This window comes from Lagenorhynchus albirostris, chromosome 17, assembly GCF_949774975.1.
Source record: "Lagenorhynchus albirostris chromosome 17, mLagAlb1.1, whole genome shotgun sequence".
Classification (NCBI taxonomy): domain Eukaryota; kingdom Metazoa; phylum Chordata; class Mammalia; order Artiodactyla; family Delphinidae; genus Lagenorhynchus; species Lagenorhynchus albirostris.
This window is the reverse complement of record NC_083111.1, coordinates 73,184,659-73,203,183: the sequence shown is the minus strand read 5'-3', so window position 1 is coordinate 73,203,183 and position 18,525 is coordinate 73,184,659. Positions and strand designations below refer to the sequence as shown.

Here is an 18,525-nt window from a genome sequence, read left to right as displayed (position 1 = left end):
GTGAACATAGCCAAAGCAATTCAGACTGTTAGAAGTTGCAGGGAAACATTTAAATGCCAAACAAGCGAATCCTAAATCCCAACAGAGAGAGAACCAAGAGAGTTCTTTCATTATCTGATAGTCAGCAGTTGTCCTGAGATTTCAAATCAGGACAAAGTGGCCGCCATTACTTTTTTTTACTTTTGTCTTGCTTAGTTTAAAATTAAGCTTCTCATACACTTATCTCCTGCCCAGGTCAAGTTCTGTGACAGTGGGGAGTGTTTGAGACTAGCATTGAGAAGAAGTACTGTAAAATAATACATAAATCCTGAGAACTCATCTCAGTTCATTAAAAAAAAAAAAAAACACTTTTTTGTGGCTCAGGAAATTTTATCCCTCCTTTTCACACATGTCGTTAGCTTTCTACTGCTTCTGTAGGAAGAGGATTATTTACCGAGATAATGGTGACAGCCAGCATTTATTGAAAGCTTCTCACATCCGCATCCCAGACAGTCAGCTAAGCACTTTACACGTATTCCCTCACTTAACCCTTCCACAGCCACATGTAACATGGGCTGGCCCTCATCATTGTGCCCGTGAAGGAGCTGAGGACCAGACGGCATGAGTTCTGTGTCCTAGGTTACATGTTTTTTAGGACGTTTCCCCTCAGGCCAGTTTTACCCCAGAGTCCTGACCATCAGGCTGTGCTGAGCAAGGCTGTGGGGTGGGTTCAGAGATAACCAGGCAGAGTCCTTTCTTTGCCAGGACTACACAGTCGAGTGGGGTGGGCGGGTGTGGGAGTGTACAGCCTCTACCCTGGGTACCAGACACAGAGACGGAGAAAAACACAGCCTGTCTTTGGAACAGATGGGGAGAACTCAGTTTCCAAGAGGGGACCCTTGGGCAGTTTTAAAGGGCAGATGGGAATGAGGTCAACTGAGAAGGCAAGGAAGGGCATGGCTGAGTGCACCAAGGCATGCAGGAGGGGACGTGGGGATGGGCAAGGGGCTTGGTACTGATGGAATGATGGATCTGCTTGGCAGTATAGCAAGACAGGTAGGCAGGGGCCAGGAAGCAGAGGGCCTGAGAAGTGACTGACCTCAAGTCCCCTTTTCCCTTAGCTCATGGCTAGGAAAGCCTTCTCTGTGTGTTCAGTTGACATCCTGCCTTGTTTAGTATTTTTAGCCCCTGGACCCTGATTTATTCTCATCAGTCATTTACCTAGTACTGGTCAGGAAACCACTCTGAGAACTTTGACCAGCTCAGGAAAGATGGCGTCATCTGAGTACTGGCATTTCTCTGAATCTACTCTGGGCATGTACATGTATTCATGTAACAATGCCGGGCGAGAGACAACAGTCCAGAAGGAGTCAGGTGTAACAATTACTCATCCACTTGTTCGTTCATTCATTAATGAAATACTTCTTAGTGGCTTCTCTATGCCAGGCTGGAGACAAGAAGCATTACAGACATTATCATATGTAATGCTCCCCAAATCTCTCCTAAGCAAAGTGTTGTTAGGCCCACTTAACCGATAAGGACCCGGTGCTCAGAGAGCGTAAGGCACCTGCTCGGCACGAGGTGCTCCCACCTCTGCAGCTCCACCGCCAGGACCTCCTCACCACCCCAAGCCACAGAGATGGCAGCAGCTTCTGGCTCTCATAACCAGACGCAGACTGTAGAAATACTCAGTTATCTCAGGCTGACGCAAAGCTGACTTGACCACCCATAGTCATATTCATTTGTTCACTCATTTCTCCCACAAGTACATGCACACCTGCTGGGTACCAAGCCCCGTGTGGGTGATGGAGAGAACGCAGCTGAGCTGAGTGTACTGATGTGTGAAACAAGCACTATGGGTCTCTCTGGTCTGTACCACACAAAAGGACTTCCCTCCTGTGCCCACTCAGGTGAGGGGCAGAGGCTAAGAGACAGAAGGAGAAACTACTATTTATAGAGCACCGACTGTATCCCAGGCTCCATGCCAAATCCTTGACAGGCATGATCCCACTGCAACCGAGTGAAGTGGGACGTGTTTATCCCTATTTTAAAGGTGAGGTAACTGAGTCTGGTTAAGGTCACAGGTTTGCCCGAGGACACCTAGATGGTTTCTGCACCAGGGCAACTTTCTGTTGGACTCATTAACTGTTTTTTGTGCCAAGAAGACTTTTGGCAGTACAATGAAGTCCCGGGACCCTTTCTCAGAATAACAACTTTGAATCCATAAATAAAAGGCAGACAGTTACAAAAGAAACTGATAATGTTGAAATGTAATTACCAAAATATTTAAACTTTTGAGATGCAGTCGTATACGTGCTTCTTTGTGTTGAATCTAATGGCATGATGTAGTGGCAGGTTGAATACTACCATAATTTCAAAGCAGTGACGAGCATGGCAATACCTGGAGATAACAGGATATAAAATGACCTGTGATTTCTGTTGTGGAAAGTCACAGGACATGGCTGGGGCATTAAGGATATTACTGGGGTTTATTCATACATTCATAATTGAAAGACATGCTAATTTTCAGTTTGAGATTAGTGAATTAAAATCTAATTAGTAAATTAAAAATGCAGTGTTTTTCCCATTCAAGCTCATGGACCTCCCCCAAAGTTCTGTCCATGGCGGGGTGTCTGTGGACACCAGGTTAGGGTACTTGCTTTATGTCATTCAGTTCTGTTCAAGGAACACTTGATAAAGCTTCGCCTCTGTGAGTCACTATCTGGGCACCACGGAGCGGTACAAGGGAAGTTATTGATGCAGAGGAGATGGGAGCAGAGGAGGAATGAAGCTTTGCTGCCTGCTGCTACAGGCTGGCATTTTATATCCTGGATCTCGTTTACGCTGCACTTAAGCATATGAAGAAACTGAAACTCAGAGAAACGCGCCTGAGGTGTAATAGCTAGTCGGTTGCAGAGCTAGGATCTGAACCAAGCCCTGTCCCATTCCAAGCCGCTCAATCAGATTGAGCCCTGGAGGCGCGAGTCCCACTCCCGCGTGGAAGAGGATGTGTGCGTCTTTATGGAGAGGGACGGGAAATTACGAAAGCCTGCACTCAAGGAGGAAAATTGTTCACTTTTGCTTATTTTGTAGCCAAAAGCTGGGTCTCTTGGATCGGGTTCGCCTTTCTAATCCTCGTGGTAGCAATACTAAAGGAAAGCTATTTACCCCTCTGAATGTAGATGCCATAGAAGAAAGTCCTTCTAAAGAACCAAAGCCTGTTGGCTCAAACAATAAAGAGCGTTTCCGCACCGCCTTCCGCATGAAAGCATACGCTTTCTGGCAGAGCTCTGAAGGTAACGCCCTTCCTCTTCCTCACCCTGTCTCCTCCCTGTCACCTCCTCCCACCCTCTTCCTTCCTCCCCTCCCTCCCTCCCTTCCCTGTGGAAGAACCCTGCAGTCTACAAAGTAGCCCTTTCCTGCTGCCCTGCATCAGCGTCTCACTTGTCTTATCCTCAGCCCCTGGGCTGTGATAGGTCCCTGCACTCACTCCAAGAGCAGAGGGCCCACGTTAGCTGTTCTCCTGGGCCAGGGTCACCACATGTGTCTGCACATCCCCTCCAGGGAGCCTTGGGACATACCGCCATGGATCCTAAGGGGGGCCCTGATGAGTGCATTGCCATGGAGGTCACCTCGAAGGATGGAGAGGGGCCCGGTGCAGAGTGATCTGGACACCTGGGGAACTCAGCACCCCCAGGGGTGGGAGGAGGTGTTGGAGAAGTGCCCCATGGGGGCTGTAGGAGCAACACATCTGTGTGCCCCTTTCACTTACGAAAAGGGAGGATGAGTAGGGCTCAGAAAGTGACCACCCCCCAAGTCAAGGTCACAAGGATAATGACTGACAGAGCAAGAATCCAAACCCGGGTCTGTCTGATAAACACCCACGTGTGTCCCTTGGCCGCCTCCAAAGGGCCACTCCGGACCCTGGAATTCACATCACCTCCATCCTAGCCTTCTCCCCCAGCAACAGTCCTGACCAACAGGCACCTCTGACTCAGACATCTGGATAACGGAAGGGAGATGAGGAGAGGGTCGGAATGACGGAATGACGTCACAACTGGAGGACGCATCGGGGTTTCTGGAATGGGAATGGAGATGCAGGAGGCTGAGTTTGGATGGCTCTGACCGAACCAGGTCCCCGAGCCTTTCCGAGTACTGTGACCTGCCCTTGACATGTGTCTCCTTCCCTCCCAGATGCCGGGACGGCCGACCCCATAGCGGAGGACAGGGGCTACGGGAATGACTTCCTCATCGAAGACATGATCCCCACCCTGAAGGCCGCCATCCGAGCTGTCAGGTAACGCCCCCTCCTCCCTGCCTGTGGGCCTCCCGAGGCCCCAGCTCAGCTCCACAGGGTGCGGTTTTGTAAAGTGCTCTTGGGCTTTGGGAACGTGGGCAGAAGATCCCTCAGGTAACCCCTGAGTCAAGTCCAGAGACTATGTCAGTTCTAAGGGAGCGGCTGCATTAGCAGGTCATCCTGGGAGACCCTTGCTCTCCGTTTTATAAAAATGCTTCCACAGGCCCCTGACAGTGTTTCCGATTGTCACCCTCTTGTCTGGCTTCGGCCACCATTTATTTTAAAGGATGTTGGAGAGGCAGGGGTGTATTGACATGGAGTTTTCTTTTATAAGGCTTCTCACTCAAAATAGCTTTTCTTCCGTCTGTCTTCATCCATCTAGTTCTTTTTTAATTAGCATTTTCAACAAGATAATCACGGATAGGATTTTTTTGTCTGCTTCAGACAAGACTGTAATTCACCCTGGCTATTTCTGTTTTGTTTTGAATTCCACAAGAAAATAAAAATATGCTACTACTTCAAGGAAACTTTGACCAGGATATGGGCTTATAAGCACTCCGCCATAGTGGCAGTGAATTCTGGAAACTAAGTCAGAGTCTCTGAGAACTAGTCGTGATATTTTCAGAAGATTCCCAGTCCAGTAGATCAGGGAGCACAATAGTTTATAATATGTGACCCTCAGCAAAGCCGCTGGCCTGGTTCCTCGTGATCCCATCCTGTACAATGTCCCAGAAATGAGGCTGGATAAAAACACAACTACCTGGATTCATAACTGGTTGAATGGTCTTATTCAAAGCAAACCAATGAATGAATCTGTGTCAAGCTCGAGGGAGGTCTCTGCCGGGATGCCTCATGGTCTGGCTTCTGCCCCATCCTTTTTAGCATTGTCATTGATGCCTTAGTTCAGGGGTTGGCAAACTTCTTCTGTAAAGAGCCAGGTAGTAAATATGTCAGGATTTATGATCCGTAGGTCTCCGCTGTATTCAACTTTGATTCTGTAGTGCAAAAGCAGCTGTAAACAGTCTATAAATGAATGACTGGGACTGTGTTCCAACATAACTTTACTTTCAAAAACAGGCAGTGGGCCAGATTTGGCCTGCAAGCCATAGTTCCTGATACCTACCTTAGATGGAGCTATGTAAAGGGCAGGCTTAGAAAATCACATAAAATTGGAAAGGATGGCGAGTTAGATATACAGTCAATAGGCAAAAATAGTGTTTAGGGGCTGACGCCATGGGCTATGACAAGCAAAATGAGCCTTGAATGCACCATAAAAAAGACCTGTACATGGGACTTCCCTGGTGGTCCAGTGGTAAAGAATCCTCCTCACAGTGCAGGGGACTCAGGTTCAATCCCTGGTCAGGGAACTAAGATCCCACATGCTACTGAGCTCGAGCGAGAAGAGAAAAGAAAGAGAAAACCCAAACACCACAACTAGAGAGAAACCCGAATGCCACAACTAGAAGAGAAGAGAAAACCCGAATGCCACAACTAGAGAGAAACCTGTTGCCGCAACGAAAGATCCCTCACGCCTCAGCAAATATCCTGCGTGCCACAACTAAGATCCTGCGTGCCACAACTAAGATCCTGCATGCCACAACTAAGACCCGATGCAGCCAAAAAATAAAAGACCTGTACAAGTATGAGATGGGAGGACCTGGGAAGCTGTGTTTCCTACCTGGCCTATGATTAAAGGTTTTAACTGACACTATGTTCAGCAAGAGTTGACCTCGTGATGGGAATTTCAAGGAGCATTAATCACCTAGGATGACTTTATTGGTTCCCAGGAAGATGGAGGTGAGGGTTCAGCATCTCCAAGTTCTGGGTGCCCCCACTTAATTGAGAACCTGAGAAAACTCGGGGAACAGAAGCTAGCTTTTCTCTTCCAGGAGCTCGTAAGCCAAAAGACTAAGGAGGCTATTGAGGAAGAGATATGTCAGCTGTCCTCAAACAGAAAGCAGTGTGACACAGGATTAGGACCGTGAGCCTTGTCCGCGTACAAACCTGGGTTTGAAGGAAACTCTGACGTTATGAGCTAGATGGCCCTGGGAAGATGCTGGAGCTCTCTCGGCCACAGTTGCATCATCTGTGAATTGATCTATTAGCAAATTGTTAAAAATGCGCTTAGCTCAGTGTCTGGCATGTAATGAATGTGAAATAAATGTTAGCTCTTATTGTTACTATGAATTTATTATTCAAACGAGTAGAAGGAGGTAGTCATGAAGGAGAGACGCCAGCCAGCCTCATTCAGTGTGTTTCCAAGAGGTAGAACCAGGACCAAGAGTTGAAACTTCTCATCAAGTTGTTTCTTTTTGGATGTTTTATCCTCCCCCGCCCCAGAGTTTGCTCATCTTGTATCATAATTTCCTTTACTGTCCACTCTTGATGTACAAATGTCTCTACTTTGCCTTGCAGAATTCTACAATTCCGTCTCTATAAAAAAAAATTCAAGGAGACTTTGAGGCCTTATGACGTGAAGGATGTGATTGAGCAGTATTCCGCCGGACATCTTGACATGCTTTCCAGGATAAAGTACCTTCAGACGAGGTAAGACAGCACACCTGGAAGGATGGTGCTCTCCTGACTGCTAAGGAATTAGACAGAGCCAGGTAGACCTTAGCACTAAGGTGAAAGGCATTCAGTAATCCACAGTGCAGGGGAGAAATTTTAAGAACAAACATATTCATCAAACATGGATGTCAAGGCCAACCAACACCAGATCAGACAGGCTGGGAAGAATTTCTATGACATTGACACGGCCAAGATCAACACCCTGATTAGGCCTCAGGGAGAAAAAAGGCATCTGTGCTACTGGCCCCTGACTGTGCTGCTTTGGATGTTGCCAACAAAATTGGGATTACCTAAAATGAGTCCAGTTGACTAATTCTAAATAGAAATTTTCACCCAATTAAAAGTTCATCAAGTGTTATTTATACTAGTGAAAATATGGAAACAGCATTGATTCCCAATTCCCAGTAATTGCCTCCATTTTTGTTAGGCACCTGGTGCTCTACATTTATGTCTCTAATCCCTTATAACGCCCTAAGTATTGCATTATAGCTGTCATCTTACCAGTGATGAAACTGAAGCTCACAGGACGATGGATTTGCCCAAAACTACCCAGCTAGTAGGTGGCAGAGCTGGAAGTCAAACCAGATCCAACTGGTTACAAAACTCCCATTCTCTGTAACATACCACACTGCCTCAAATCTATAAATAGTGATTAAGAAAATAATGGGGGCTTCCCTGGTGGCACAGTGGTTGAGAGTCCGCCTGCTGATGCAGGGGACGTGGGTTCGTGCCCCGGTCCGGGAGGATCCCACATGCTGCGGAGCGGCTGGGCCCGTGAGCCATGGCCGCTGAGCCTGCGCGTCCGGAGCCTGTGCTCCGCAACGGGAGAGGCCACAACAGTGAGATGCCCGCAAAAAAAAAAAAAAAAAAAAGGAAAGAATGGTACCTGCTCTCATTAAAAAGTTATGCAGCCATCAAATGACATGTTAAAAATGTATATAGTGAGATAAAAATTTATGTGATTGGTGAATATATATATGAATATGATTACTTATAGTACACTTAGATACTTATATGGACATACGTATGATTATATTTATATATAGTCTACCTAGATCTTGTGATGATATTAACTGTTATTTATATATATGTTATGTTATTTATGTTATTTATGTTATTTATATATATGTTATGTTATATATGTTATTTATATATATGATTACAAAAATGTACACACGTAACATTTATTCAGAAATATACACAACACATACACACTCTCCCTTACAGGAGCCTAAAGAAAAGAAATAAGACTTCCCCCAAGGGGTTACCATAGCTCTACTGATGTGATGAGTCCATGTGTGATTTTTTTTCTACTTTTTAAATTTATCAAATCTTCAATGAATTGTAAAAATATCCTTTTAAAAAGAAAATCATTTGAAACAACTAAAGGACACTTTGATGTCAAGTCATAGAACTGACATCAGGAAGCCAAAGCCCTGAGGCTCATTCTCAGACCTGTGTGAGATTTCAGATTGACATGAGTCAGGTCCTCTCTGGACCTCAGTTTTCTCATCTGAATATTTCACCATTGGGTTGTCCTGCAGAGTTAATAGGACCATCATGTTGAATGAGTTGACCATTAACGATGCTGCTGGGTTGGAAGAATGCTTATTTGTGACCTTCCTTTATCCGTAAATGGAATACCAACTGTGACGGCCCAGCACAGTGGCGGGCGCACAATCGGTGCTCAATGCTGCCGAGCAAAGGATGCGTGAACAGGTTCTCAGCCTAACGTGCTGTTGTTTATGCAGTATGTCTCTCTGAGAGATGGAAGGAGGGAACATGATGTCTGGGACATACCGGCCTCCAAAAACATCAGCCCCTCTTACTGTGCATTGAGTGGACCTTTGCACAGTCATCATGCTTGGTATTTATCAGGCACAGGAGTTTCTGAGTCTTAGCGGGAGGTTGACTGCCTAAGTGGGCTAATCACATACACCCAGCCATGCTGATACTGCAGGAGGCCAGAGAGAAAGGAAGGGTGATTTAGAACATGGTGGGGTCACTGGAGGAGCGGTTGGGTTTGCAGAGAGAGTGAGGCATGGCTTCTTCTGGGTGCATGGTCTTAGCAGTCCTAGGCCTGTGATAGGCCTTCAAGGCTGCTCCCACACCCTGCCCCTGCCCTAGCCCTGCAACTTGATGACGGGAGGGGATGGGGGGCGTTTGTCTCCTGTTGTGCTCAGGGTGGCGCAGATAGGGAGCTAGTGGCTTGAGCAGAAATGGAAGCAAGGTGTGGGAGCCAGTGGGTGTGGGAGCCAGTGTTGGATCATCCCTCTAATGGTCGGAGAAGCCTGCAAAGCAGCAGAGAAAAGAGAGCACAGCTGAAAACAGAGGCTAGGGTTTAGGAGGAAAAACTCCCTAACTAGATGTTTTGGGTGGAATAAATGAGCTGGAAGACCAGATAGGCTGTAGCACACATGACATTTCCTGTAAGAAATAACAAGACACAACTGTCACCCTGTGTCAGTGGTTTGGCTGCCTCTCTCCCCTGGGATAGAGAGATGCTCCCGGTACCCCTGGACCGAAAAAAGATAATGATACATTGAGATTATAAATTCTTACTCTCTTTCTGTCTCTCTGTCTCTCTCTCTCTCTCCTCTTCCTTTCCCTTTCCCCCTTCCTCTCTCTTGTTTCTCTTCTCCTTTATATTCCAAACCCACAGCTGACTACAGAAGGAAGAGAATGAATTGCTTTCTTCTCTTTTCATGTAAAGCTGTTTTTAATTTAATCCCCTCTCTTTGTGTGCTCTCTTTCAGAATAGATATGATTTTCACCCCTGGACCTCCGTCTACTCCAAAACATAAGAAGTCTCAGAAAGCATTCACCTACCCATCCCAGCAATCTCCCAGGTGGGGCCTATGGTCATGGGCTGACAGGCTGTGTGGTACCAAAGCCCACAGAGCATTCCCCAAACCTCAGCTGGGCTCCTTCACGGTGGGGTGAGGTTGCCATTCCCCTAAACCAGATGAAGAGAAAGAGTCTGAAGCCTATTCCGGGCTGTGGCCATCTGAGAGGTTTCTGTACAAAAGACTTGCAGCCCCTCCACCCAGACCCTGCAGGTGACACTGCTTTTTATGGCTATTGAAAATGAAACTAACGGTTTCCTAGTTATAAGATAAGAGGAGACTTATGAGCTTTATTGGAACCGAAAGAATATGTCACGTTGGCAGAACCCAAGGCACTCCTGGTCAGCTATCTCGGCTTTTCCTGCATCATCACCCACAGAGCCCAAGAAGGAAATCAGATGTCAGGTCCCTGACAACATTTTAACAGGCAGAGCTGTGTCCTTCAACAGAGCAGCTCCGCTGACCCTCAAAAAATGTTTGAGAATTGTCCTTTGTTAGGTCCTCATGAACAAGGAGCCGTCCTTTAGAACAGCGGTCCCCAACCTTTTTGGCACCAGGGACCGGTTTCATGGAAGACAGCTTTTCCACGGACTGGGGGTTGGGGGGGGATGGTTTCGGGATGATTCAAACACATTACATTTATTGTGCACCTCATTTCTATTATTATTACATTGTAATATATAATGAAATAATTATACAACTCACTGTAAGACTGCCAGGAGACGGAGCTCAGGCGGTAATGCGAGCGACGGGGAGCGGCTGTACATACAGGTGAAGCTTCCTTGCTTGCCCACCGCTCACCTCTGTGAGCAGCCCAGCTCACAGAACCGGGCTGCTGTGCGGCCCGGTTCCTAACAGTAGCGGTCCGTGGCCCGGGCGTTGGGGATGCCTGCTTTAGAAAGTCCACTGTGAAAGAAGTGTACACTTCTTTATTCCCCAATGTCTTCAAGGCAGGTAACATGAGTGACGGGAGGTAGGCATAAGAAATGTTATGCACCTTATCATAATAAGGCTCCTTATTAAAGAAGGGAGAACGTAAGGAGGATAATATACAGCATCTAATCTTTGGCCTCAGTCCTGGGGATAGAATAGCAAGGGGTGAACGTGCCCCATCCCAAGGAGGTAATTGTTACTTTGTTCTGCTGTTGCTAATTTTACCAATGAAGATCCTCTGTTTCCAGAGAGTCTGATTTCTCAAGAAAAGCTGCATATCCAGATTTCATGTACAATTCCCCATTTCTGAGATGGCTTAAATGTTTAGAACCCTGTGCAAGCCAAGGAGAACACCGGTGGGCTTGGATTCAGCACACAGGCCACCAGTGTTTGACATCTGCTTTAATTCAAGATTGCTCAGCCCAAGACAGGCCAGGGTCTTAGCAGGAGTCAGTAGCCTAGAGAGAAAAACCAACTGCCTAGAAAGTGCCAGACATGAATGGTTTCAAGCAATAGCTAGGTGCCCTGAAAGGTCTCTTCTACATAGAGCAATACTGAAACTAACTGGAATTTAGGCAGATATGAACTGTGGCTGGCCAAGGAGCAAATGCAGCACACGTCTCCATCCTGTTACCTACGAATAGCATCTTTTGCATCATTTTCCAGATTTCACATCTGTTTCCCAGTCTTAACTAAATGAAACAGATGAAATATTGGAATATTGGTCCCCACTGAGTAGAATTTCAGAGATGAGACAACCCCTCCCCCACTCCATCCTCAACCAGTCGTCTGAGACGGAAAGGCCAAGGAACATAATTTAAAGGAATCAAACACTCTGGGCACAGTTACTAACCTTGACACAAAGCTTCCTAAGAGCAGCTTAATATTCAGCTTCAGGACTTCCCCGGCGGTCCACTGGTTAAACTTCACACTTTCCTGCAGTAAACATGGTAAGCATGAGATGTCCCTGTTGAAGACAGGAAAATGCTGGCCTTTCCTGATGCCCAGTTGCCTCCAGAGTTGCGTGGCCTCTTCCAGACCACGTCAGCCTGAACACGAGAAGCATAGTTCCAGGGGCCACAGCCCACCTAGCTGAAATGACCTGCAAGGCAAAAGTAGCTGTCACGATCTTACAGCAACATGGGCTCTTTCCTAGGAATGAACCGTACGTGGCCAGGCCACCCACATCCGAAGCTGAAGACCAGAGCATGATGGGGAAGTTTGTGAAAGTCGAGAGGCAGGTAGGTCCTTCCTTTCTCTCACCAAAAAACAAGTATGTGAAATTTACTTTCAAATGTCATTTTTTTCATAGGGAGATAACATACTTGAGAATCTACCATTCATAAAAGGATCTGGAAATGAAATCGCCGATTCAGCACTTTACTGGTTGGGTGGTCACGTGCACGTGAATAAATTGTTCTTAGTTTCCTCGTATGTAGAACGGGGATTTTAATACCTCATAAGGCTGCCCTGAGGACCTAATCAACTGATACCTGTAAGTTATCTACAGTAGTAGCTGGTACACAGTAAACACTCAACAAACGGTGGCTCCTGTTACCGTGAACTTCGTGGTGTTTAAGGAATGTTGGTGACCTTCTCCACATTTATTCGTAATTCTCCTCCTTCCCTGGAAGTTTGGGTCATTGTGTGGCCATTTGTGTCATTGGGTCATTGTGTGAAGGGGCCTGGAGGAGGGCAGGCTGTGGGTGGGGTTCACTCAAGGCAGAAAGAAACCTATTCAGTGACAGCACCCTAGGTAGCCCACCTCTCCTCTCTGCAGTAAAGCAGCTTATATTTCAGGATCGTTTGCCCAACTTTACACCAGATAAATAGCACTGTCAGTTTCCCTTAGGATTCCTATCAATCCTTTTATTTTATTCAGAATCTAAAATTGGATCTGTGCAGAAGAAGCAAGAGAAAATTTGAATGATTATTCTTTTTTGGTATATCAAGAATATCCTTTTCCATTTAAAATTTTTAATTTCTCATCTCAGCTCTTCCACTTACCTGCTCTGTGATGTTTGATGAGTTACTTCATCTCTCTGTGCCTCTACTTCCTCACCTGGAAAATAGAGAGAATAACAGTATCCACCTCATAGGGCTGTTACGAAAATTAAATAAGTTAATATCTTTAAAGTGCATACTAACTGCTAGAGAAGTATTAGTTATTGTTAAGGCTTGGGTACCAACTCAGACATGACCTAGTTCTACGCTTTGTGTCTTCATCTGTAAGAGAGGATGGTAGACCTGCCTGCAGTGCTTCCTGGTGAGTTATGAACTGTCAGGGAAAGAACATGCCATGCACACATGAATGCACACTTGTGTCTGTGCACTCAAAGATGTTGATACGTTCTCAATTTTGTGGGTAGGAACAGATAGGTGCAGCTTATCTCAGTGTATCTATCTTCCCCTGGCCTCCAAGACCCCTAGGCAGGGTCTCCAGTTCTGAGAAGCTCAATTCTTGCTAACCACTGCCCTTGTATCTTTGGGGCTTACATCACCAGGTAGGGGAAATGTACACAAACAGTCTAGATGCTTCTGTAAGGGGATGTTTGCAAATCAAGATCTCCCGCTCCTAGACCCAAACGCAGCAGCAAGGCCGCCTCCTCCTCGGGTAAAACTTGTCCTCCACCCATCTCTCTGCTTCCGGCTTTCTGGAAAGTCCTTGCCCTGTGTGTTGTTTTTTTTTTAGATTAGCACGAATCCATGTGCAAGGCTCAAAATCAACAGGCACAAAGTAATTGGCTGTTATGATGATTACGACTTGCAAGAACCCTCTTCCTTTCTGAAAAGTAAATGCTATAGTTTTTCCTCCCGACCAGTAAAACTACCCACAGGTCCGGAGAAAGCAGCGATTCACGGCTCCTTGCGTTTTCCAGGTTCGCGACGTGGGGAAGAAGGCGGCGATTCACGGCTCCTTGCGTTTTCCAGGTTCGCGACGTGGGGAAGAAGGCGGCGATTCACGGCTCCTTGCGTTTTCCAGGTTCGCGACGTGGGGAAGAAGGCGGCGATTCACGGCTCCTTGCGTTTTCCAGGTTCGCGACGTGGGGAAGAAGGCGGCGATTCACGGCTCCTTGCGTTTTCCAGGTTCGCGACGTGGGGAAGAAGGCGGCGATTCACGGCTCCTTGCGTTTTCCAGGTTCGCGACGTGGGGAAGAAGGCGGCGATTCACGGCTCCTTCTGTCTTCCAGGTTCACGACATGGGGAAGAAGCTGGACTTCCTGGTGGACATGCATATGCAGCACATGGAGCGGCTGCAGGTGCACGTCACCGACTTCTGCCCGACCAAGGGGACCTCTTCGCCAGCTGAGGCGGAGAAGAGAGAGGACCACAGGGAAGCGGATTTGAAAACCATCATGCGTAACGACTCTGAGACCGGCGCCCCCAGCGCTCCCTACAGAGTCCACCAGGTGCCCATTGACAGGGCCGGCCCCTACGGGGTTTTTGCCCACGACCCCGTGAACCTGTCCCGAGGGGCACCCAGTTCTGGAAAGGTTCATGCCACCCTTTCCTCCTCGGCGACCACCTATGCGGAAAGGCCCACCGTCCTGCCTATCTTGACTCTTCTCGACTCCCGAGGGAGCTACCACTCCCAGGCTGAACTGCACAGCCCCTGCTCGGACCGGGTCTCCCCCCAGCAGAGACGCAGCATCACCCGGGACAGTGACACACCCCTGTCCCTGATGTCCGTCAACCACGAGGAGCTGGAACGCTCTCCAAGTGGCTTCAGCATCTCCCAAGACAGAGACGATTTTGTGTTTGGCCCGAGCGGGGGGTCAAGCTGGATGAGGGAGAAACGGTACCTCGCCGAGGGTGAGACAGACACGGACACAGACCCCTTCACGCCCAGTGGCTCCATGCCTTTGTCATCCACGGGGGATGGTATTTCCGATTCGATATGGACCCCTTCCAACAAGCCCACTTAAAAGGGGTCGTGGGCTGGCTCCTCCTTGTAATGTAGACAGACTTTGTATAGCTCACTTGCTCTCACACCCGCCACGTACCTGTGAGATCCCCAGTGGCTGCGTCAAACGCGTGCATGTGCGTGGTAGCCCCGCCTGGGCTGGGGCTTCTCGTGGCCTTTTTCTCCTCCAGGTGACCACAGTGAAGCCGCTTCCTTTCAAGCATGGTTTGCATGACTTTACACTATATAAATGGTACCGCTAACCTCTTTAGGATACACATTTATCCGCTCTTCTTACTTTAAATCATGACTGAACCAGTACAGGGAGAAATGACTGAGGAGCCGTGCGATGTGTCTGTGTGGTCGTCTGGTTTGGGTTTTGGTTGGGTGAGCAGAGAAAGTCGTTTACGTTGTTTCTTAGCGTCACTGCCCCTTTGTGTAAAACAGTCCAACAATTAACCGTTTTCTAAAGCAAGCAAATAATTCTCTCAACAAAAATACATGGCGTATCAGTGACGTTGCCTCCTGAGCTAAAAACATGAGGGGAGGAACGAGATAGTCATCACATCTTCAAAACCAAGAATTTAAAACATTATTAAGGAAAGCCTGGGAAAACCTTCCAAAAGCTCTCAAAGGGACCTCACTAAGTCTGTCATTGTCAACTATAACGCCCCGGTTTCCTCATCTATGAAGGGTGGTGGCAGGTGTAACGTGTTGGATGAGTTGTGACTAGGCAGGGAGAAAACACACACACACATGCACATTACGATAGTTCCCAAATTACGTAGCCAAAGATAACAGAATTTATCAGCAGTGGGGTGCCCCTCGGGGCAGGGGCTCAGTGCCTTCACAATGAGGTTCCAATTCACATTCTTCCCCGAGATACTTGTATAAAATATCCATCTCAAATAGGAACTAGAGTCAAGAGGGCGCACAGAGTTATCCAGTCCACATCCTTCCTTGTAAAAATGAGAAAGCTTAGGCCCAGGTAAAGACATATATCCAGGGCCACTCCGTTGTTCCCCAGAGACCTGAGACTCAAAGCCTGGTCAGCTGACTCACTCTAGGCCCTGGTCCCTCCTGCCACGCCACTCTGCAGTTTACACAACAGGACCGAGATGCCTGTACTCTGTTGTGTGGAAAGCACCCGTGACACTGTTTACCCAGCGGGAGGAGGATGTCTGCTTTTATTGCAAAACATGTTTGTCGGATGCTTTGCATTTTGGATCCAGAAAAAAGTAGTAATACAAGTGAGCTACAACATTCATTAATATGCAACTAGACAAAATTTCCACAACCATCCATTTTTCCTCCTCTAGATTTTTTTTTTTTTTTTTTTTTTTTTTTTCGGTACGCGGGCCTCTCACCTCCGTGGCCTCTCCCGTTACGGAGCACAGGCTCTGGACGCGCAGGCTCAGCGGCCATGGCTCACGGTCCCAGCCGCTCCGCGGCATGTGGGATCTTCCCGGACCGGGGCACGAACCTGCGTCCCCTGCACCAGCAGGCGGACTCTCAACCACTGCGCCACCAGGGAAGCCCCCTCCTCTAGATTTTTTAAACCACACATAGCCGTAAGACTAGCTGAGCTCACTGTCCTACTACATAAGCATTAATATGAAGCAGAAGCCATCCTGCTAGGAGATGTTGCCATTCTCTGAAACACACTGATGGAAAAGGTTTCCGTTAGGCTCAAGGTAATTAGCTAAATGACTACACTGCAGTGTTACTGTCTCACTCTTTTCATACGTCTAAGCACACATTGTGGATGGTTACCTTGATGACAGGATGTTTGAAATGGCCTAAGCGAGTGTCTACGTCCCACTGACGCTCTCCCTCGCAGTCCTGTCGAGAGCCATAATGGCTGCGGCAGACGTGATGGTGGATGGTTTCATCGTTACCTAATGCAGGGATCTCGCACTATATTGGAGAGAGGAGCTCCTTCCTCAGAGATTGGTTTCTTTCAACCTATATGTCAACAGGTACCATGTGTAAGGCTCAGAGTACAGTAATAATGAAGGGTCAGCCCCTGACTTTAGGGACTTACAACCAAAGCCCGAAGTCCTTGGCTTTGTGAGGGGTAAAAAAGGAGTTTTACTTGGAGAGTCCCACGATTGGATGGGTGTTGGCTTTGAAGTCCGAGGTAGGAAATACACAAGAGTGCGCACATACATCAGACGTGAAACCCCCTCCCCCATGGTTTGCCGTTTGACTTTCTGGCTATCTGAAGGGCAAACGGCATGTGAGCCTCCTGACCCCCTTCAGTATGGCTGCAGTTGATGACCTAAGAAACCTTATGCCCCGTCCTTAGAGTTCGGTTCTTGATTCTGACCTTCCTGGAATCTTTTGTCAAAAATGATTGAGCCATCTAACATACCAATTATTTTCCTAACTTATTAATATTCTTGCAGAACCTACTGGCCTCAGTATCTTACAAATAGAGGCATTTTCCAAGAACTCAATGGAGTTCCCAGCTGGAAGAGTGAGACTTTCTCATCCTCAGGTTAAAAATAGTTACCATGGCTCCAAAGTTAGAGGATTACCTTAGGTTCTTTCAGTAACTGATGGGCAGGGATTGGGTTTGTGTCGATTACATACCTCCAATGCAGTATGTTGTCTTTATCAGTGTAGACCAAGGCAAATTACATCTTCATGAATGAATAAATGGTAAGAATCTTAAGAGCTGTTCTTTCGCATCTAAGAAAACAAAAAAGAAAGAAAAATCATCTAGAATATTCTTTGATATTCCTTTAAAAAAAAAAACACATTCCAGAAATGCAAACCAAACCTACTCAAGTTGCCTGCCCACAGACGACATCATCAACATGGCTGGCATTGATGAAGTAGAAATTCAGAGTCTGGGATTAAACATAAGTTATTAGGAGAAACAAGTGTGTGCGTCCACAAACCTCTTTTTGTCAAACAAAAAAAACAGCATGATGAAATAATCCAACAGAATTGGTAAATAACACAGCCCAAGGTTATTGTACTTCAGATAAACCAGTGGTTCTGAAGCTTGCCCAGGAAATTGCAATAGTTTCAGCAGAACTCCATGAAATAATGGCAAATGAAGGATGATTTTCTCCAGGGAAACTATGATATATGTACTCAGTCTCTGTGTCACAACATGATATATGCAAAATTGAAGAGGTCGTCTTTTAGCAGGATCAACATTAATGAGATAAATACACTTTCCAAATGTTGGGTGAAGGGGGATCCTATTGGGCTGAGAAGAAAATACTTGAGATCAATTTTGAGTTTTGACTATCAGAGACTAGCACACAAGCAAATACTGAAAGTTTTTTTGTTTTTTTTTTATTGTGAGAGGGAAAAAAAAATCAAATTGAGAAAGTTCTATTCACTAACTGTGTTTGTTCTGGAAACTGAGAGATTAGACTTATGAGACATGGCGTTGATATTATAAAGCTCTAGTTGTCATGAAAACATAGCCAGAAAACCCCAAGGTATATACTGTACATCAAATGAGCTCATTAATCAATAGTATGCATTTAATGCCTATTTTGTGCAAGACAGTTCCTAGACACTGTAAATTGAAAGAATAATTACTTATAGAAAATGTTAACATAACAGGAGCTACTCAAAACTGGCCAAGATCATTGTCATAATTCCACACCACTCTAATGAGCGCGATAAAAACGTTCCTTTGGTTATTCATTTACAAGATTTATTAAGCACCACTGTCTTCTAGGCACTGCACAATGCATCAGAAATTCAGAGATAAGAAAAATACAGACTGCTATCAAAAAGCTAGGAATCTGGTGGCCTTGGATTATTAAAGGTCCCTTTAAATTATGTCTCCCAGAAGTGGAAAGAACCTGATTTCATCCCTGCAGACAACTATACAGACAGGAATGCTTCCTAGGCTGGAATCAGTGAGAGACTGAACATGGAAGAAAGTGAAAGCAAAACTTCTGCATCAAAATCGTAATGACCCCATCAGCTCAGGGAAGGCCGATTGGATTGTAGGGGGACTTTGA

The 18,525-nt window shown here is 46.5% G+C and overlaps 1 protein-coding gene across 1 annotated transcript in view; it reads left to right on the top strand.

Moving 5' to 3' along the window:
- The window catches only part of KCNQ3 (potassium voltage-gated channel subfamily Q member 3), a 293,437-nt gene extending 278,468 nt beyond the window's left edge, over window positions 1-14,969 (top strand). Inside the window, exons 10-15 of the mRNA XM_060128526.1 lie at window positions 3,073-3,275; window positions 4,174-4,276; window positions 6,692-6,823; window positions 9,604-9,696; window positions 11,783-11,867; window positions 13,818-14,969. Of these exons, the coding sequence (XP_059984509.1) occupies window positions 3,073-3,275; window positions 4,174-4,276; window positions 6,692-6,823; window positions 9,604-9,696; window positions 11,783-11,867; window positions 13,818-14,552 (1,351 nt within the window). The 3' untranslated portion in view covers window positions 14,553-14,969. The remainder of the gene's footprint in view (window positions 1-3,072; window positions 3,276-4,173; window positions 4,277-6,691; window positions 6,824-9,603; window positions 9,697-11,782; window positions 11,868-13,817) is intronic.
- Window positions 14,970-18,525: the final 3,556 nt, after the last annotated feature.